The 22,422-nt window shown below is 34.6% G+C and overlaps 1 protein-coding gene across 2 annotated transcripts in view; it reads left to right on the top strand.

Annotated features, from left to right (window-relative positions):
• Positions 1 to 22,422, top strand: part of EDEM3 (ER degradation enhancing alpha-mannosidase like protein 3) — an 87,069-nt gene that overhangs the window by 5,019 nt on the left and 59,628 nt on the right. For both annotated transcript variants that reach the window (XM_065881247.1, XM_065881246.1), the window contains exons 3-6: positions 12,730 to 12,830; positions 13,360 to 13,399; positions 16,982 to 17,094; positions 18,281 to 18,434. In XM_065881247.1, the coding sequence (XP_065737319.1) occupies positions 12,730 to 12,830; positions 13,360 to 13,399; positions 16,982 to 17,094; positions 18,281 to 18,434 (408 nt within the window). The remainder of the gene's footprint in view (positions 1 to 12,729; positions 12,831 to 13,359; positions 13,400 to 16,981; positions 17,095 to 18,280; positions 18,435 to 22,422) is intronic.

The following is a 22,422-nucleotide window of genomic DNA, read 5'->3' as shown; positions in this document are numbered from 1 at the left end:
ATATAGTTAAGGTGGATGTAAACATGAGTAAGATGTTATCTCTGGCCCTAAGGAAATTGATTCTCTTAATTAAAAAAAAAAACTATTTACAAAATTACTTTATTCACTCTGAAAAAAACAATTGCTTAAGAGAGTCAAACTGTCACCTAGTTTCTGTCCAAATTATATCCTCATAGTATGCCTTGATTTGAATATATTTTGCTTTCTAGATATGCTGATCCATATTGTTTTAAAATGTCTTAGTGCTCACTTGAGATGAAGTAGCAAGTTCAGTTTTACAAGATGAAAAAGTTCTGGAGACCTGTTGCGCCATGGTGAATATACTTAATGCTGTTAAACTTACACTTAAAGATGGTAAATTTTCTGTTACATGTTTTGAACCACAATTAAAAATTTAATCCCCCTCTAGTACAGGGGTAGGAGGTGGGGAAGGACATCTGTAGCTGCTCCCCCGCCCTGGCCACCTCTTGCCACTCAATAAAATGATCTTAAACTGCAAAAACATAGTGATAATAATTTTTAAAAGATAACTAGCCAGTAAATTTTAGAATTCAAAACATAATTTTACATGTAAATTTGTGTAATTTTGAAGAGTTCAATCAAATTATTCTGAGAATTACTTCTTATGCCTTATTATGTCAGCAGATCTTCTTTTATGATTAAAGCCTATAAAATGTAGTTGGGAAAAGTTTGGCAGAGCACTAACTTTAATTGATTCTGCTTTAAGAATTTTTCAACTGATTCTGAGTCTATTTTTCTATTACCCAAAAATCTTTATATATTGACATTATCTTTATGAACACGTAAGTACATATGCTTTTATGCATTTTTGTATTTTTTAAACATGTCTTATATTTGATAATTCTTATTCCCTTTTATACTGTACAGTTTTTAAGAGCACATACTGAGTTCTTAAATGTTTTTAGGACATGATGGAGATGAAGTTTCAGGTATTTTTAACCATGTTGAAAACACAGTTTTGAATTCATTTCTCAAGACTCAGCCATTCCCTTAACATTTCTTTCAAAATCATTTATCCCTGGTTAATTCAGTTTGGGCAAAGCATAATTTAACAAATCTAAGCTAGTAGTTTTAAGGCGGCCAAGTGGGTCCAGGGTACACCCTCAAACCTAAGCCATGTCATAAATGTGTACTTTTCGTTCCAAAGTTGAATGCAGTGGTGTACAGCTGGATTAATTCAATACATCTCACTCTGAATAGGATCCTCTCTTTGTAAAGCATGGTATCTTTAACATCTTGTTCCTTAATAGGTAAACAGCTGAAAGTTATATCAGTACATTTTTTCCTACTATAGAAATGGGTTTCTGACAGAGCAGGTACCAAGGGCAGCCCTCAGAGGACTTCCTGGTCCAATTCCTATTTATTGGACCCTAACTGGGTAACTTTCTGTTATACCCACCTGCCTACAAGATCTAAAAGAGAGGGATTTCAATTCCAAAGACTGGAAACTCCTGGAATTAACACCCCTCTCCATTTTTCCAGTGGAGTCACACCCACCTGCAGTGTACTGCAATATGTATTTTTAAATATTCAACTGTTTTACAACATGAGTGACTCTTGCAATGTACTTGTGCTATGTTCAATTTATGTGAGGTTTGTAACCCAAGATTTAGTCTAGAATTCACACTTCCCCTTTTCAAGTTCTCAACTAACATGAAACAGTTCTAAAATATTAAACAGAGACCAGGTGCCCTGTACTTGTTATATGAAGTCAGCTGAAAATTTTTTCTAGTTCCTATACTCAGAAACACTGTTAGCTTGCTGTATAGGTTTTATAGTGAGACGGGTTTGAGTTCAAATCCTATCTCAGCTATTTAGCTTGGACCCTAAACAGATCATTTAATCCCCCTGAGCAGTGTCTTCCTATGTAAAATGGGGATAAGTACAAAGGATTATTGTAGATTCTAGGATTTTTGAGAACAAGAGACCATTTTCTTTAATTTTTAATAAATTCATCTTCTGTGCCTGTGCCTAGCTAGCATCATGCCTGGTACATAAATGTTTTATGTTTTGGTTTTTTGGTTTTGAAAGAACTGAATTGAATTCTTGTGAAGGTGTAATCAGATTTTTTTTTTGCATTTGATTATTGTGATATATCTTTGCCTTTTAAAATCAAAGAAATCATTTCGTAAATTTTATTAAAAATACAAGTTAATGGTAAATTTGGGGATCTATAACTCTGTTTACTTTGGTGTACTCAGTTGCCTCCTATGCTAAAATGTAAAATGCCTGGCACATGGTAGGCATTTAATAAATGTTGAAAACCTTTCATTTCTTACTAGTTTTTAAAAATATTTCTCTCCAGTCTAGTATACAATTACAGCAATTCCTTTTAACTTTCTTGGTTCCCGGGAAAACACTGTTATTTTCCAAAGACAAGCAAAATAATATGATTAAGAGCAAGAACTCTGGAAATGAAGCAGGACACCCTGAGGTGGCTCTGCCACCTACCAGCTGGGTTACAATGGGAAAGTTACCAGATCTCCCTGAACCTATTTCTTCATCTCTCTAAAATGGTTCACCTGCCTCACAATGTTGTTGTAAGGATTAAACAAGTTAATACAATTAAAGTGCTTAGAACTTGTGTCCAGCAAATAGGAAGCACTGTGTAAGAGTTTACTGCTACCAACTGCTGCTGCTACCATCACTGCTACTAGTAATTCATTCTCTACCTGAGATTGAAATTGCCCTCCTAAAATTTGTCGAGGCTTTAACTCAGAACTCATTCCCCAGATTGTGCATAGAACTTTCTTCAAACACACTCATTCTTTCCTTGTTCTAGGCGTGCAGCCTTTGAGCTTTTATTTTTTTTTTAATGACTCCCCAGGTTCTATTAATGCTGTTTTTCAATAACAATGCCCTGCCAGCCTTAGGTAGATTACTGCATCTCTACCATCTCTTGGTGTTACATCCAGGAATTTTCTGATTTTATCAATTAATAGCATAAGTACTGACAGTCGTAACAACTGTACTTGACAGATCTCTAGCCCCAATTAGACTGCAGTTTATCCACAATGAATTGCACAGATGGCTTTCTCTTTTCCCCAAATAGCATGAAATTAGATGTTTGTTTTGGCAGTTCTTGAGTGACCTTATTTACCTTTAGACCACAGCTACTTTAGGGCTTCTATTAGCATGTTTTTAGTATTTGTGCTGAGGTCTGTTTGCAGATTAATTTAGATGACAAAATACGTGTATTTAGGCTACCAAATAACCATTTTGGATCTGAGCTCTCTGATCTGATCTTTGTCTTGTAATGTTTTTCCTGTCTACTGTAGATAACTCAATTATTCACTGTTATAAGCAGAAGCTACTTTGGTAGAGCCCTAAACATTATAAATAACTCTAAAATCGTTGGTAAGCAGAGTTTCCTTTAACTAGTAGCATCATACCAATAACCACTTTTAAGCTTGATTTTGTGAGTGCACAGTTCAGAGAAAGAGATCAGTCTTTATCATTTAAATAAAAGGAACTGTTTTAAAATGTAACTTTCTTGTGGATTTCTAGATTTATGTAAGTTTTCTTAGAATTATTTTTTTTCTAATTTTTTAAAAACATTTTTTATTGTGGTAAAATATACATAAAATTTACCATTTTAACCCTTTTTAAGTGTACAGTCCTATGGCATTAATTACATTCACATTGTTGTGTAAATATCGCCATCCATCTCTAGAACTTTTTCATATTTCCTTTTTGAAACTGTGTACCTAATGTTTCTTTTTGATAGTTTCTTCATCAAAAAGAGTACTTCTGTAAATAAAGTAGTTTCGAAGTGATATTAATAGTTGGGAGGAGGGAAGATATAAATGTATGTACATTTTTTTGCATAGACGATTGTAGGACTACCTTTTATTAACCATTGTTCCTTGGCCTCTACTTATAGAACATCCTAAAAATCTGCCAAAATGACTTAAGAAATTCTCTAGTATCCTCTCATAGTTTTTGTTTTTTTAAATCACACTCTGATATTCCATGTAGGATTTTAATAGAACCAGGTCTTTCTATTTATTTAGGTAGAATTTATAGAGAAAAAGATTTCCAATTTCAAATGCATGGTTCTGAGTCAGACAGTTGTATATAGTTGTTTAACCACCACCACATTTATGATCTAGAACATTTCCATCACCCCAAAAAGCTTCCTCATGCTCCTATGCAGTCAGTTCCTTTTCTCCACCTCTGACCTCTAGCAACCATTGTGATTGGCTCTTTGTCACTAGTTTTCCCTTTTCTAGGATTTCATATCAATGGCACCTTAAAATACGTATGTAGTGTTTTGGTTCACATTCTTTCCTGTAGCGTGCTGTTTTTGAGATTTGTCCATGTTGTTGGAGATATTGTAGTTCCTATTTATTGCTCAGTAGTATTCGTTGATTTGATAGAACACAGTTTATTTATTCATTCACCAGTTGATAAATATTTAGCTTGTTTCTGGTCTTTGGCTATTACTAAAAGACTGCTGTGAATCTGTGAATGCAAATTTTTATGTGGACATACATTTTCATACTTAGGAATGGGATTGCTAGGTCATATGGGAAGGTTAAGTTTAACTTTTTATAAGAAACTGCCAAACTTTTCTAAAGTGACTGTAACATTTTGCATTCCACACAAGCAATTATAAGAATTTTAGTTGCTCCACACCTTCTCCAACACTATGTATTTTCAGTCTTTTTAATTTTAGCCATTCTAGTGGGTGTGTAGTGGTATTTTGTTGTGATTTTAATTTGATTTTTTTCTGATGACTAATGATGTTGAAAATCTTTCCATGTGCTTAGTAAATCTTTTTTTGGTGAAACATCTGTTCAGATCTCTTGCCATTTTAAAATCAGGTCATTTGTCCTGTTATAACTGAGTCATAAGAGATATATATTTTCTGGATATCAGTCCTTTATCACATATGTGTTTTGCAGGTATTTTCTCCCCGTCTGTACTTTGCCTTTTAATTTCTTAATGTCTTTTGAAGTGCAAATGTTTTAAATTGTGACCAAGTCCAATTTATCCTTTTTCTTTTATGATTCATCTCTTTTATAGCCTACCTAAAAGAATATTTGCCTAGCCCAGGGTCACAAAGATTTTCTTGTTTTCTTCTAGCTGTTTTATAATTTTAGCTTTTTCAATGAGATCTATTACCCATTTTGAGTTAATGTTTGTATATATGATGTGAGGTAAAGGTTTCTTTATATATATATTTTTTCTATGTGGATATCCAATTATTCCAGCACTATTTGTTGAAAAAAGTATTTCCTTGCCCCACTGAATTACTTTGGCACCTTTGTAAAATCAATTAGCTGTATCTGCATGGATCTGTTTGTAGACTCTGTATTTTTTTCCACTGGTAAATATCTGTTTGTACGTCAATATCACCCTGTCTTGAGTTACGTGATATTAAGTCCTGAAATCAGGCAATGTAAGTCTTTCAGCTTTGTTCTTTTTCAAAATTGTTTTGAATATTTTAGGTTCTTTGCATTTCCATGTAAATTTTAGAATCATGTTGTCAGTTTCTACAAAAAAAAAGCCTATTGAGCTATTGATTGGGATTATGTTGAAATCTATAGATCAATTTGGAGAGATTGACTTCTTAACAGTATCAAGTCTTTCAATCCATGAACATGATGTCTCTGTCCATTTATTTAGTTCTTAATGTTAGCAATGGTTTGTACTTTCCAGTGTACAGGTCTTGCACATCTTTTGTTAAATTTATTCATAATTATTTCACATTTTTTATGCAATTGTAAATGGTAGTTTTTCAAATTTTAATTTCCAATTGTCCATGTTATACAGAAATACAACTTTTTTCTGATAACCTTAGATCCTTGCTAAATTCACTTATTTCTAGTAGCTTTTTTGGTAGATTCCTTAGGATTTCCCACATGGTCAATCATGTCATCTGCAAACAAAGACTTTTCATTCTTCCTTCCTCCAAACTATGTGCCTTTTATTTCTTATTATAGCAGTGGCTAGGACTTACAGTATTATGTTGAAAAGAAGTGGTGAGATCCTTGTCTCATTCCTAATCTTATGGAGAAAGCAGTTAGCCTTTCACTGTTAAGTATGATATTGGCTGTAGGTTTTTCATAGATGCTCTATATTAAGTTCCTTTCTATTTCTAGTTTGCTGAGAATTTTCATCATCACAGGGTATTTACTGAATTATGTCAAATGCTTTTTCTGCATTATTGATAACAATCTTCCTAAAACAATCTGTTGGTAGCAGGACTTTATTTCATTATAACATTATTTATTATCATTTATTTCATATAATATTATTTCATAAGTTCAACTAACTTTATCATTGATCAAAACCAAATTGATTAACATATATTGAAGAATTTGGAAACTTTTGTTCTCATCGTATTTTGATTAGAAACTTTTAAAGCATGCTAACACTCTGTTGTGATTAATTTAAAATTTTATGAGACAACTGCAGTTTTGTTACTTATTTCTCCTCAGCGCTGAGAAACATTCCAGAAAATGTGTTACCTCCAAGGATCATATGTTCAATGTAGAAGTGTTAATAATTTAATAGTTTAGATAAATGGAATCCTTAACACCTGAAAAATGGTTTAATAAGTGAGTATAAATAGTGAACAAAAGGAAAAAGGAAAATTTGACTTGGAGTGGAAAGAGAACTGAGAAATTATGCAAGTTCAGTCAGTAATTAGCATATGCTATCAATATATGATACATCTATCTTTTATTAAGTATCATTTAGTTTTTATTTTAGGAAGGAATACCTTACCTGCCTCAAGGAGGGAGGTGTTTAACAATAAGGATCTGGAATAAACCATTTGAAATGTATGTAACTTTATGGGAAATTAAATAGATTTGATATCTTCAATAACTCACTATTATAAATAATACTTTTGTCTTATTAGTAGAATAAAGTCTCTTCCCTTTGCCTAGTTTTTGGAATTGGTTTTACCAAAAAGTCAGTTTTGGATGCCACTTTGATTTGAGTGTTTTGAAGCAGAGTTATATCAAAGTGGCAGTAAATTTAGAATCTGATGTGGAGAGTCTACTATGTTTTGTTTTATTTTATGTTTTTGCTCTTACTTTTAGCTAGGCACCTGTTCTACTTAATTGATATAGGACTCTTTTATCATCTGAGTTTTATTTTGAGTGATAATTTTGAAAGGTTTTTTTTTCTGGCTCTGAGTCATAGCAGTATGAATTTCTTATCCTTTGTCTTGGCAATACATTGTGAAGAGAAGGCATTACTGTAACCTCAAAAAGCCAGGATGTTTGAAGTGTAATACAGCTGTTTATGTGCCATGTATGCATTTCTCTGAATTTATGCAAACCAACTGTAGTTAGCTTTGTGGTTAACCCAAAGAAAAGGCTGTGGTTTTGTTGCTATCGTTAATGTTGAAACGGGGAACATAAAGTATTTTTACACCTGGTTCAAAACTCCCTTATTTGATTATTCTGGTTTGCAGTTGCTATTAATATTTTTCTTACCTGGATGAGCTTCGGGTTTGAGTTTATTTCAGACAAAGGTGTTTGTGTATGTTTGTGAGTGTTTTGCAAAACCCTAAAAATAGTAGTATTAAGCTTTACAAGCAGCGGTTTAAAAAGTCAAGAGCTCTTTACAATCAGATTAACATTTGAATGATCTCTTACAAAGTACCTTGCAAAATATATCAGCAAGTTTTAAAAAATATTACTTATCTTGAGTTACTTCTAAGTGTTGTTTATATGTGTTAGATATAAAACTATAAAGCAGGTGGGATAGGGAGGGTGGGAGGGAGATGCAAGAGGGAGGAGATATGGGAACATATGTATATGTATAACTGATTCACTTTGTTATAAAGCAGAAACTAACACACCATTGTAAAGCAATTATACTCCAATAAAGATGTAAAAACAAAAACAAAACTATAAAGCAATAAAAACATTGTGCATTCTGATAACTCACGGTTCTATTGGAATTAACTGAAAAAGTAGTTAGGAACTTGACATCTAAAAGACACATGTAAAAGTAATTAGGAATTTATACTAAAAATATATAGTATTAATATTATGAAATATTGAATTCAGAATTTAGTAGCTGCATGTGGATTCTAATTATATCAAAACATTTGTTGCCTGGAATCCTTTCCTCAGGAAATAAATCATTGTAGAGCACAAAACTTTTTAAAATACCTGAAGGATTGCAGTCTGCGGTGCTTTTTGTATTTAGTCTACTTTAATTTAAAAAAATTTTTAATTAATTTATTTTTGGCTGCATTGGGTCTTTGTTGCTGCGCACAGGTTTTCTCTAGTCGCGGCGAGTGGGGGCTATTCCTCGTTGTGATGTGCGGGCTTCTCACTGTGGTGGCTTCTCTTGTTGCAGAGCACGGGCTCTGGGCACGTGGGCTCTAGAGCGCAGGCTCAGCAGTTGTGGCACATGGGCCTAGGTGCTCCGTGGCATGTGGGATCTTCCCGGACCAGGGCTCGAACCCGTGTCCCCCGCATCGGCAGGCGGATTCTTAACCACTGCACCACCAGGGAAGCCCTTTAATTTAAAAAAATTATTTTTGATCTTTCCCTTTGTGTTCACCATGTGTTTAGTGTTCCTGACCTCTGTTCTGTTTTTCTGCTGCTAATGTGCTGTGAGTTTGGAATCTAGATAATCGAGTTTAGTGAGAGGCAGTAGGATAGAGTTGGACATTGGGAATCAGGAATATTTTTGCTGAATTTTAAGAATTAAGAATCATGTGGACATACAGGTATAGGAGGAACAAGTCATCTTCAAGGTACAAAAGATCAGACTAGTCTTAGAAACTTTGCCAAGGTGATACTTAATGAACAAGAAGGGTGTGGAATAGTATTTTCAGATTTCTGAAGGAAAGAACATATGTTGCAGGCATTTTATAACCATTCAGATTGTTCTTCAAGTATAAGGCAAGAGCCAGCCTAACCCAGAAGTACCAGAAAAATAACAGTACCGATGACACTATTTAAAAATAACTAAACAAAAATAACTTACATGAGAACAAAGTTCAGTCAACCAAGAGATGAATCAAAATAAAAACTCAAGAATGGAGAAGCCAAAGAAAAATGGTGTGTGTTGACTCCATTTAAGTAGAATTCTAACACTAGCAACTGTGGGAATTATAGTTCCAGACCAGAATACAAATGTTATAAACCTTTTAAAATCTTTGTCAAACATTAAAAATTTTCTTTCTGATGAATATAAATGTACAGAGAAATTTTTTAAATAACTGAAACTATTATTTAGTATACCATAATTCAAAATATTAGAGACTTTGAAATTGAAAATGTTATTTCTTTGCAAAAACTTCACTAAGTTAGAACAGTGCTTGCCTTGCTTGCCTTCTTCTCATTGTATAACTCAAGATATGGGCCATACATCTCTGCTATACCTTGTATAGAAGGTATAAAAATTTCAATATTTGGATCAGCTTCAAAAATTTTAGCCTTTGCCCTCTGTGTCATGAAATATCTCTGGGAATTCCTTTAATGGGGAGTTTTCTGCAGGCAATATTTCGTCTGCAATGTCCTTATCCTTTTATGTCACAACCAGTTTTTTCATCTATGTGGATAATTTGGCCTTCACTAAATTCCTCTGGCTCCATATCTAGATACTGTTTGAATGGCAGCAGTATCAACATTCCATGGTCAGCTGTTTCTTCTGTAACCCCTTTTATGTTCAATTTGAATTTCACTTACAGTGTTATCACTTTTCATTTCTTTGTGAACTTTCATCCTCGTTGGTTAATTTCCTCTTTTGATTATTTTTATAAATTGTCAAACTGTCATGTAGGATTATCACTAGGTGACAAGGAGGCACATAACTTCATGCTTGCTGTCTGTGAACTAAACAATAGATACACAGTGATCAGTCACTAATTCCACTTTGAAAGGAGTTGTGTGATTGATCACTGATTATTTACATAGTGATCTGTGGGTTGAAGAACAAGCATCAAAGTTTGCATTCTGTGCAATTACTTAATAATACAGTGGTACCTGAGATTTGAACTATGTTTTTGAGAGTTTATTTAAGTAAATTGTGGATATCAATTTTTAAGTGTATAGTGAAAACATGCAAAGTGAAAACTGCCTATAATAATATAATTGATAAAAATCCTGAGTTGAATTGGGGAAAGGTAAGAGTATATTAATCCTATTATTCTTGTCAAGTAGTCAGTAAATATTGTCTAAAGTTGAAATATGTAAACACAGTGATTCTAGCTTCTAAATGTTTCTCATAGTCACATTTTATTAATTTTAGAAGAATCTTTTAGGGACACTCCCCTGGTGAAGAAAATACAAACTTCAGCAGGGTTTTCTTATTTCCCTCCTTTTCTGTTAAGACCCTCAACCAGTAGGTGGAGATATTCTAGTCCAGTTTCATTGAAGCAACTACCCAACTTAAAGAACCTACTTCACTGGCTTATGGCCATGCATGCAGGGCCAACAGCATCAAATCTCATACCCTTTGGGCATTAACATATTTCCCACTAAGGCCTGTCTTTTTATTCCTAATGCCCATGTTGTGGTCAGTGCAGCTTCACCTTCTATACTCAGCTATTCAGTTTTAGTACTTGAACATTTCTTTCCTCATTCTCAAGCTCAGCTATGTATTAAAAAGAATTTTAAAAATTTATACAACATTTCACTGTGTGTAGTAGACAGGAGGAAGGATTCTTGCATGTGCTTCATTATCACCTGGACTAGAAATACTGTGTCATGATCATTCATTAAAAAAATCTATTCAGTAGTATGCCAGACTATAAAGTGCCTATTAGTTGAATCACTCTGTTGTACACCTGAAACGGACATAATTTTGTACATCAACCTATTTCAATAAAAAAGCACCTATTTATTAAGAAATATGTGAGGCCTATATGAGGAAACTGAATTCATAAAAGAAGATCTGAATTAATACATTGATGTAGTATTCCTAGATTGGAAGATTTCATTGGTAAAGATATCAATTCTCCCCAATTAAGCTCTTCCAATTAAACTCTCAATGGAATTTTAAGGAAATTTTAAAGTTATCCAGAAGAGTAAACTTGAAAAAGTCATTAAGAAAATTTAGAGGAAAATAATTGAGGGGAGTGAACTGCTTAACCAAGTAGCAAGGCATGTTGCAAAGATAGAATGATTAAGAGAATGGTTTTGAAGCAGGAAGTAGGTTTGTGGAACAAAGTAGAGGCTACACAACTGTATGTTTGTGTAGACACTTTTGAACGAATAAAGCTGTATTTCAAGCAGTTAGGGAAAGGATGAATATTTTCAAAGGTGGTTTGTAAGAAATTGGCTATTTGGGGGAACAAATACAGTTACATCCCTATTTCACATCATAAACAAGATTAGATTCCAGGTGGAGTAAATATCTAGACATAATAAAAATAAAATTATAAGAGTACTGTTTTCAGAGACTCAAGATAGCCTTCTTAACCATACCTGAAATTTAGAAACCATGAAGAAAGAGACTAATAGATATAACTACATATATAAAGCTTAAAGTAAAAAGTACCATAAACAAAGTTAAAAGCCAAATGAAAGACAGGAGAAAAATGCTTACTGTGTATAACAGTGTATAAGGAGTCTCTTGGCTAATAAGACAACCAATAGAAAATGAACAAAGGGTATAAACAGACATTTCAAAAAAAGAAATAGCAATGGCTAATACAAAAAGATATTTATCCTCATTAATAATGAAACTTGAGATACCATTTTTTATCCACGCTATTGGCAAAATGTAAACTATTGATCATCTCCTATGTTAGAGTATTGTAGGAGTGTAAATCGGTGTCTTCAGTTTGATAGTAGCTATCAAAAATTAAATATCCATACCTTCGACCCATTGGGTCTGGCTTTAGGGATTTAATCTGTAGAAATACAAGCATATGTACAAAAGACATGGGCATATAGCTGTTTATTGAAGCATTTTTTATACAGTGAAAAATTGAGTTCAACCTGCACATTCATCAATAGAGGAATAAATAAATAAATTTTAGCATATTCATTCTTTGGAATAGAATATGAGGAGCAAGTACTATGAAGTAAGTGTATAGGCTCTGGAGTCAGGTTGCCAGGTTCGAATTCTGGATCCATCATTTACTAGTTGCATAGCATAGGCTTACTTAACTTTTCCGGGCCTCAGTTTTCTCATCTATAAAATGGAAATAATTGAATCTGTTTCAGAGGGTTGTGTGATAGATAAAGTATATAGAACAGTGCTTAGAACATAAGTACTCAATAATACTAACTAATATTAAATTATCACTTTGCAGTTATTAAAAAGAATAAAATACATCTGTAAAATTCCAGCATGGAAAACCCCATAGTGATTTAAGTAAACAAATTTTAGGACAGTGTATGCATATGGCATGAGTACCTATTTGTAAATGAAATTTTTAAATGATATATGTGCATGTATTTCAGTGTGTGTGGATAAATCTGGAAGGATAAATGCAATTGTAACAGTAATTATCTCTGGGGAGTGAGATTGGGTGGAGGGGAAATGGATTGTCAGATTTTCAAAGAAATATTTTCCTGTATTTTTTTTCCAAGCATGTATTGTATTTATAGCTAAAAAGTTTTTTTTTTCTTTTAAGGTTCCATACACTGTAAGGATAGTAGAATTTTTGATTAACTTTTATTTTACTTAAAAAAAAAAAAACTGTGAAAAGTTGTGTTCTCTAAATGATGGGTGCTTTCTCTTGTTTTCCTTAGTGACTCACTGAGATTTTCCTTGCAGGAACATGCGTACCCAGCTGATGAACTCATGCCTTTGACCTGCAGAGGTCGAGTTAGAGGCCAAGAGCCAAGTCGGGGTGATGTTGATGATGCCTTGGGAAAGTGAGTATTAACAAAGGGATGGCATGGCATCTAAGAGTTCCCAAGTCTTAAGACATCTCAGAGACAGTGTACAGTTGTGTATCTGGGGATTGGTTAAATTTCAAAGACTGCTTTAAGTATTACATTAAGTTCCTTTATTCCTTTCTGTTATCTTTTGTAAAATATTAATCAGTTTACCTCTTAGATCAGTGAAAAGTTGAGTAGTTAAGATGGATGTAACTTTTAGAATGTATATAAAGTCATTGATGTGTTATAAGATGTTGATGCTTTAGTATTTTTATTTGCTTTTAAAAGAGCTAATGAATATTTCTGTTCATTTTGAAAGATATGTAGTTAATGCTGAACATAAATGTGATGTTAAGGCTTTTCAGGTTCTTTCAGTGTTTTACAAGTTACACGGTACTGTAGATGCATGGAAGTACTAGTTAATGGAAGCTTCCAGTCAGTAGGATGTAGCTATGTCTGCTTATACATTCATGGATAAGATATTCAGAATTCTAATGTATATCTTACTATACTTGTTTCTTAGATTTTCCTTGACACTGATTGATTCTTTGGACACTCTTGTGGTAGGTTTGATTCTTCTTGAATTATTTTATATATTTCTTAATATGTGCACTCAAGTATTACGAATATAATCGTTACACAGTAAGTCTGAAATAGAAGCCTTCAGAATTTAAGATGATTTGATCTTTGCTTCTAAATAAATCTTTCACACTCTTGAATTGATAACGTCATGTGAATGTCAAGTGAAATTATGTAGAATCATGGAGATACTCAAATAATTTATAGGTATTGTCAGTTTGTGTGATGGCCCCTTAATCAGGAAAGTTGTTTCCCTTTGGACAAGGAGGTTGATGATATTGGAAGAAAGTAATTCTAGAAAATGCCCTTGATATTCTTGTTCCAGAAAGACGTGCCACAATCATACTAAAATTGTTAAATTAGAATTTTTATGTGTTATGTTCATTAAAAATTAAATTTTTTATCAGAAGTGATTTTTAGCACCAAGTGATCACTACTTGGCACTCCTTTTAAACCTCATGGGGTACAAAATCATTTAAATTAATTCTAGTTGGGGACAGTTTGTGATGGCAGAGGGGAATGATCGAATTCCAGATGTCATGATTTCTAAAGGTAGTGTCTTTCTAGTTCTTCACTCTCAGATCATTTATGGTATAAAAATTAGGCTTGTTTCAGGATTTTCCTTAAGGCATAGTTCTCAACTTTGAGTTAATGTCTGAAGTATTGATTAATACTTTTTTAAAAAGACAAAAAACCTTTGTGGTGGCAGAAATTTTTCAGAACCTGGCTTTTCTTCCCAGTATTGATTCTACATTCTTCTTTCACTGGGTGATTCTTTTTTCTTTTTCTTTTTTAACCAGAGACTGTCAACTATATCAGCACCTTGGAAATATTACCTGTGAAGTTTTAAAAAATATACTTCTCTCCCAAGTTACTCTGATTTAATTTTCCTGGAGTGGGACTGGGCATTATTATTTATTCCTCTAAAGCTTCTTCTTGCTTATGAAATTCAGCCATGGTTGAGAAGACCTTTTTTGTTGAGAAGACCGTGGTTGTTTAGACCTTTTTAGCTGTATCAGGGTTTTGAAAGTTGTGACTTCATTTTTCAGAGATTAAAGGAATGTGAACCATGTTATAATGGCTATGAGAACGAGAGAGAATATTGTGTACCTTATTTTTGGTTTAGTGGTCTTATTTTTGGTATAGTGTTCTGCTGTAATAGAAGAGAAAAAGATAAACAAGTATCCCAGGAGGCACAAATTACCACCCTGGGAGAAACTAAGTGGTGTTATTTATTTATAAGTATAGCTGGATGGTGCACATCAGCTCAATCTTGATATGGTAGGGTGAGTGAGGAGCAGTAGCTGTGTATTAGGAAAGACCATAGGTGGACTTAAGTTTGTTTCTCATTCTGTCATCTTGGCTTTATCCTTATATACAGTAGGTTCTCCATCATCTCTCTGTAAGCTCTTATTGATTTTTATGAACATGGACCTCAGATATTCTCTGTATTTTTAAAATTTTTATCAGAAATGAAGGAGAAAATGTGGTTCTAGGCTGCCTAACTTTCCTATATTTAGAAACCTATTGGTCTCTAATTGAGCAGCCATTATTATAAAGGTTCTGTTCTGCTTTGAAGTTATACCACTTCGACATTGGTTCTCAAAATATGATTCCAGCACCACCAGCATCAGCATCACTTGGCAGCTAGTTAGAAATGCAAATTGTAGGGCCTCATCCCAGACATTATTGAATCAGAAAGTCTGGGAGTACGGCCCAGCAGACTGTTTTTTTAACAAGCTTCCAGATGATTCTAATGTATGCTAAACTTTGAGAACCACTGTGTAATAATGCAGTGCTTTTTAAACTTCAGTGTACTACAAGTCATCTGGGGATCTTGCTAAAATAAAATGCAGATTGTGATCCAGTAGACTGAAGATGGGGCCCAAGGACATGTGTTTCTAGTAACTTGCCACTTGGTGGTGCTGTTGCTGCTGGTCCGTGGACCACACTTTCAGTAATGTTTGGTGTAACTTGAGTTCTAACTCCCCGTAGCCGGGAGTACCAAGAAGTGATCACCTAATATTGATATGTGACCTTGGCCAAATTATTTAGCTTCTCTGGGCCCCTGTTTTCACTTCAGAAGGACCTAGATTAGATATCTAAGATATCTATCAATAGATATCTATTTAAACAGAAGCAGTAGAAGAAATTAAAGTAGTTTAGAAGTTGTTTCCTACGTTTAGAAGGAAAGTTATCTTGTACATTTTGTCAATACAACGATTAATATTTCTAATTTACTTTGTGATCTTTTTTTTAGATGTTGGGGGTAGGAGTTTATTAATTAATTAATTAATTTTTGCTGTGTTGGGTCTTCGTTTCTGTGCAAGAGCTTTCTCTAGTTGTGGCAAGCGGGGGCCACTCACTATCGCGGCCTCTCTTGTTGCGGAGCACAGTCTCCAGACGCGCAGGCTCAGTAGTTGTGGCTCACGGGCCTAGTTGCTCCGCGACATGTGGGATCCTCCCAGACCAGGGCTCGAACCCGTGTCCCCTGCATTAGCAGGCAGATTCTCAACCACTGTGCCACCAGGGAAGCCCCTGTGATCATTTTTTGATTTGTGGTTTGTTTATTTGAAAATCTTAGAGGACATATCACTTGGGACAGGATGCAACCTTATTGTTTTTATTTTGGTCATACCATAATATGTTAAGTAGAACTTCTCTTGTCATAGTTTGATCTTTCAATTTAAACTCTTGTTCATAATTCTAGCCATCTAGTTTCTATTGATTGTAATGAAGTCAAGCACTAAAACTTTAAATTTACCACTAAATTCAACATGGCCATGAAATCTACAGAAAGAAAGATATTGAACAAATTAAAGATAATGAGTTCTTAACTTAGGATTGTAGACCCTCATGGTAATAATGGTAATAATAGTAATGATATCAAGCACTTAACTAAGTCAGGTGCTCTACTAAAAGTACTTTACATACATTACCTCATTTAGGAAAACAAACCTATGAGAGTAGGTGTTCCCTCTTTTTGTAGATGAAGGAATAGGCTCAGAGATAGAAGTAAGAACCACAATTCAAATCAGGCCTTGGTCTTGACCCCAACATTGCACTGCCTCCTTAGTTAGGGGCTGCGGCATCCATGGGGTGAAGACGGCAAGTGGTGTATGATTTAGGATCAGTTGAAGGATGTGCTTTCTTCTGAGACTAAGCAACTTTTTAAATGATGTTTGGTGAATAGGGCGGTTTTTGTTTTGTTTTGTTTTGACTTGGAAGCCAAATCCCAGTAGAGCTCACCTCTTGTAGCTCTAAGTCATGGGTCATACACACCAGCTAACAGTTCAGAAGATGATTGTTTTAAAGTCCTAGTGATATTTCAGTGTGTCTGAAAAAAGAAGTGTGTCTAAATAAAGATTCCTTGCAATATAAGCATTTAATTTTTTTCAGTTTTCAATAGTATCACATTTTTATAATAGGTTTAAGAGAAAAGATTTTTGTGTGTGTTACTTTTTAGAGTCTTAAGGTATTAACTTGCTATTAGCAGCTCATTTTGAGGGTATTTCTCTATGTCTTGGTCAAAAAGGACTTTGTTTTCAATAATTTTCTTCTCCTAGGTATTAAATAAAACTAAAGAATTTGAAGATGCGGTGAGAAAAGTTTTAAGAGATGTTAATTTAGATAATGATGTAGTTGTATCAGTCTTTGAAACAAACATCAGAGTTCTTGGGTAAGTATGTGAGACACTAAAGCTCTAATTTTAATAACAGAAAAGCCAAGGGTACACTCTTTATTTCTTGATGGTAATAAAGCAAGAAATTTCTTATGTTTAAAAGATAAAAGTTGGGGTATTATAAAACACAGAGGCTGTGGGATGACCCTGCATTATATGAGGCACAGAGAGCAACAGGCTTTGGGAATAGTTGTAGACTCAAATCAAAGGCAATCTTTGTTTGTTGTTAAAAAATGACTGACTATAGGTCGAATATTTGAGTATTAGCTACGTCGCAGGTTTTTCGCCAGATTATCTAGTTTACTAAGCTTAAGCAGCACCTCTTCGAGCCAAATGAAACTGAATTTATAGGATTACCTTTGAACTAAACAGTTTGAAATATTCTTGGAACACAGGAATTACAGGATTTATTAATTCACGTTTCAACATGTAGTTTTATATTTAATGGTTACTTTTGTGTTATTGTAACTCATTTCCTTTTTCAGACAAAGTGAATCTATTCAGTTAAATTTAAGAAATAGCTTTGTAGGTTTTCACAGAGTGTATTAGTCTATTACATTTAATACAGAGTAGGGAGTTGTTTTTTTTTTTTAATGTTATGCTAAGAGTCAGAGATTTCATGATACTATAATTAAATTTAAAATTTCTTAAAATCAAATCTGTTAAATTTGTTAAGATAAATGATTTCTAGGATTTTTTTTTTTTTTTTTTTTGCGGTACACGGGCCTCTCACTGCTGTGGCCTCTCCCGTTGCGGAGCACAGACTCCAGACGCGCAGGCTCAGCGGCCATGGCTCTCAGGCCCAGCCGCTCCGCGGCATGTGGGATCCCCCTGGACCGGGGCACGAACCCGCATCCCCTGCATCGGTAGGCGGACTCTCAACCACTGCGCCACCAGGGAAGCCCAGGATGTTTTTTATTTTAAGAAAATTTAAGGTATTTAAGAATGCCAAACACTTTACAACAAATAAAACATCTGATTTTTTTTTTTTTTTTTTTTAATACTGGCTATGTAATATGGTTTGCCACAAAATGAGTAGCCAGAGTCAGGGAAAAAGTTAAGTTCTTCTGTGATCTTTGCTTATGTACTCTAAATTGTTGATAATAAGATACCCACATCTTTTTAGGTGATGATGTTTAAGTATCTGTACAATGTGGCTAATGTTTCACCTCTGTGATTTTAGGGGTCTTTTGGGTGGACACTCATTGGCCATCATGCTGAAAGAAAAAGGCGAGTACATGCAATGGTACAATGATGAACTTCTCCAAATGGCAAAGCAATTGGGTTACAAACTTTTACCAGCTTTCAATACTACCAGTGGCCTTCCTTATCCAAGAGTAAGTAATTCTGAATAATATGGCAGTCTTTGTATACTTCTTCACTATTGTAAAAAAATCAATTTTTGTGATCCAGCCATTGTTCCTCACCTGCTTGAGGCTGGAAAAAAAACTCTTCAAGCTATATAAGAAATTTATATTGACATTTCAGTTAGTTTGCATTTGAATGGTGTGAGAATTTAGATTAGTTAAAGCCTTTTATGTGTCATTGCATAACACAATAGATTATGCTGCAGAAGGAAGAAACAGATGCCAGACTGGAATTTGGGCACAGAATTATTTGTGCAGGAGATACGGTGGAAGCGTAAGAGTAGGTGTTAACTCTCCAGAGGAGAGGGTATAAAGAGAATATAGAACAGAGAGGAATGAGGAGGAAGTAGAGCAGTGAAAAAGAGATTGTTCGGAGACTGAGGAGGAGAACCACAAAGTAGTGTAAGGTATTATAAATTCTTAAAAAGAGAGTTTCAAAAGGAGATGTTCCAGCAAACATTAGGAGAATTAGGTGCAAACAGAGGCTTGAAGGATATAACGTGGCAGAATAAAGGGGGAAGAGGGATTCAAAGTAGGTGAAAGTATAGGACCATTCATTTTGAGATTTCCTCTATGTTGGTAGTTAAAGACAGTTGGCAGCAGAGTCAGTTGAGGGAGTTTTGTTGTTTTCTCCCCAAGAAAATTGTATATTTAAGGCAGAGGGAAAGAAGCCATTGAGATGGAAAGAACGCTCTCCTGGTATATTTCATTCTTTTTTTTTTTTTTTAAACATCTTTATTGGGGTATAATTGCTTTACAATGGTGCGTTAGTTTCTGCTTTATAACAAAGTGAATCAGTTATACATATACATATGTTCCCATATGTCTTCCCTCTTGCGTCTCCCTCCCTCCCACTCTCCCTATCCCACCCCTCCAGGCTGTCACAAAGCACCGAGCTAATATCCCTGTGCCTTGCGGCTGCTTCCCCCTAGCTATCTACCTTACTACGTTTGTTAGTGTGTATATTTCATTCTTTATTAACACTATTACTCTTTCCCTCTTATCCAGGCCAGACACCTCAGCCATTACCAAGCTCTATTAATTTTTTTCTCTTCCTACTGCTGCTATGCTTGTTGAAACTAATATAATTTTATTCCTAAGCTATTATAAATACCTATTTTACTCTTTTCTCTCTGGTTTTTGCTTCAGAGACTTAAAAAATTAATCTTACTAAAACATAACTTTTATCAAATTACACTACTCTCAGAATTTTACTGACTCTGCCTGTTGCACTGAATGTCCTTTAGCTTTCAGGTTTCTTTATGGTTTGGCAATAGACTTTCTTTCTGAAGTTCTTTCATACCCCATACTCCAGTGAAATGAATGTCCCATTTCAGCCAAAATAATCTATTTGTGTTCCCCAAAGCACCTAGGGATTTTTTGTTTTTGTTTTTGTTTTCATTTCCATGCCTTTTGGCTTGCTGGAGTAACTTCTCTACCAATATAAATAAGACTCATTTCCTCCATCAAGAAATCTCTGACTGGAGATCCAGCATGATATAGCGTGCTTTTCAAATTGGGAGGTCACAGCTCATTTGTTTACCCATTGATTTAGTGGATCGTGACCAACACCATTTTTTTTTTTTTTAAGAAACAGACTAGTATTAAATTTCTTATTTAAATTTCTAGTTTGTGATATTTTTAAACAGCTCTTCTTTGAATATCCTTATATACATCTTTTTAACTTATTTCTCCCTTAGGATAAATTACTAGAAGAGGAAATAATAAGTCATAAAACAGGGAGAGCTTTTTAAGGCTTTGTGTACTTACTGATCAGTTGCTCTCCAGAAAGGTTCTACTTTTATACTTCCTGTGTTGTGTAAAAGTGCATGTGTCCTACTGCTGCCCACACTGTATATTATCATTCTTTTGCCAATTTAAGGAGGAAAAAAATGGAAACATGTTCTAATTTGAAATTTCTTTGCTTGTGTGGTTTAAAATTTGAAATTTCTTTGCTTATTAGTGTGGTTTAAACTTGTTAATCGTTTTGTTTTCTTAGCATATTAAAATTGAAAGCAAAGTTATTTTAAACCATCTGATGTTTATTTAATTAAATTTACTTTTAGTAAATATATTTAGTTTTTGTTATAAATGGAGGCACTGAATTTTGAAGAATCTGGCATGTCTTCACTTTTGCCATAACATGAGAAGCAGACAAGAAATTGAAACAGAAGCTACTAAGAGCACTATAGTAAAACAAAGAAAATTGTATTATTTTCTTATCCTCTGAAGTATCAAGAAAATTTTTTTTTTATGAAACTCAATTTATCTTTTTATTTTTATTTTTTTTAACATCTTTATTGGGGTATAATTGCTTTACAATAGTGTGTTAGTTTCTGCTTTATAACAAAGTGAATCAGTTATACATATACATATGTTCCCATATCTCTTCCCTCTTGGATCTTCCTCCCTCCCACCTTCCCTATCCCACCCCTCCAGGTGATCACAAAGCAGCGAGCTGATATCCCTGTGCTATGCGGCTGCTTCCCACTAGCTATCTACCTTACATTTGGTAGTGTATATATGTCCATGCCTCTCTCTCGCTTTGTCACAGCTCACCCTTCCTCCTCCCCATATCCTCAAGTCCGTTCTCCAGTAGGTCTGTGTCTTTATTCCTGTCTTACCCCTAGGTTCTTCATGACATTTTTTTTTTCTCAAATTCCATATATATGTGTTAGCATATGGTATTTGTCTTTCTCTTTCTGACTCACTTCACTCTGTATGACAGACTCTGGGTCTATCCACCTCACTACAAATAGCTCAATTTCGTTTCTTTTTATGGCTGAGTAATATTCCATTGTATATATGTGCCACATCTTCTTTATCCATTTATCTGATGATGGACACTTAGGTTGTTTCCATCTCCAGGCTATTGTAAATAGAGCTGCAATGAACATTTTCATACATGACTCTTTTTGAATTATGGTTTTCTCAGGGTATATGCCCAGTAGTGGGATCGCTGGGTCATATGGTAGTTCTATTTGTAGTTTTTTAACAAACCTCCATACTGTTCTCCATAGTGGCTGTACCAATTCACATTCCCACCAGCAGTGCAGGAGTGTTCTCTTTTCTCCACACCCTTTCCAGCATTTATTGTTTCTAGATTTTTTGATGATGGCCATTCTGACTGGTGTGAGATGATATCTCATTGTAGTTTTGATTTGCATTTCCCTAATGATTAATGATGTTGAGCATTCTTTCATGTGTTTGTTGGCAATCTGTATATCTTCTTTGGAGAAATGTCTATTTAGGTCTTCTGCCCATTTTTGGATTGGGTTGTTTGTTTTTTTGTTATTGAGCTGCATGAGCTGCTTGTAAATTTTAGAAATTAATCCTTTGTCAGTTGCTTCATTTGCAAATATTTTCTCCCATTCTGAGGGTTGTCTTTTGGTCTTGTTTATGGTTTCCTTTGCTGTGCAAAAGCTTTGAAGTTTCATTAGGTCCCATTTGTTTATTTTTGTTTTTATTTCCATTTCTCTAGGAGGTGGGTCAAAAAGGATCTTGCTGTGATTTATGTCATAGAGTGTTCTGCCTATGTTTTCCTCTAAGAGTTTGATAGTGTCTGGCCTTACATTTAGGTCTTTAATCCATTTTGAGCTTATTTTTGTGTATGGTGTTAGGGAGTGATCTAATCTCATACTTTTACATGTACCTGTCCAGTTTTCCCAGCACCACTTATTAAAGAGGCTGTCCTTTCTCCACTGTACACTCCTGCCTCCTTTATCAAAGATAAGGTGACCAGGGCTTCCCTGGTGGCGCAGTGGTTGAGAATCTGCCTGCTAATGCAGGGGACACGGGTTCGAGCCCTGGTCTGGGAAGATCCCACATGCCGCGGAGCAACTGTGCCCGTGAGCCACAACTACTGAGCCTGCGCGTCTGGAGCCTGTGCTCCGCAACAAGAGAGGCCACGATAGTGAGAGGCCCGCGCACCGCGATGAAGAGTGGCCCCCGCTTGCCA

This window comes from Phocoena phocoena, chromosome 1, assembly GCF_963924675.1.
Source record: "Phocoena phocoena chromosome 1, mPhoPho1.1, whole genome shotgun sequence".
NCBI lineage: Eukaryota > Metazoa > Chordata > Mammalia > Artiodactyla > Phocoenidae > Phocoena > Phocoena phocoena.
The sequence above is the reverse complement of the archived record's forward strand: the minus strand, read 5'-3'. Positions and strand labels throughout refer to the sequence as shown.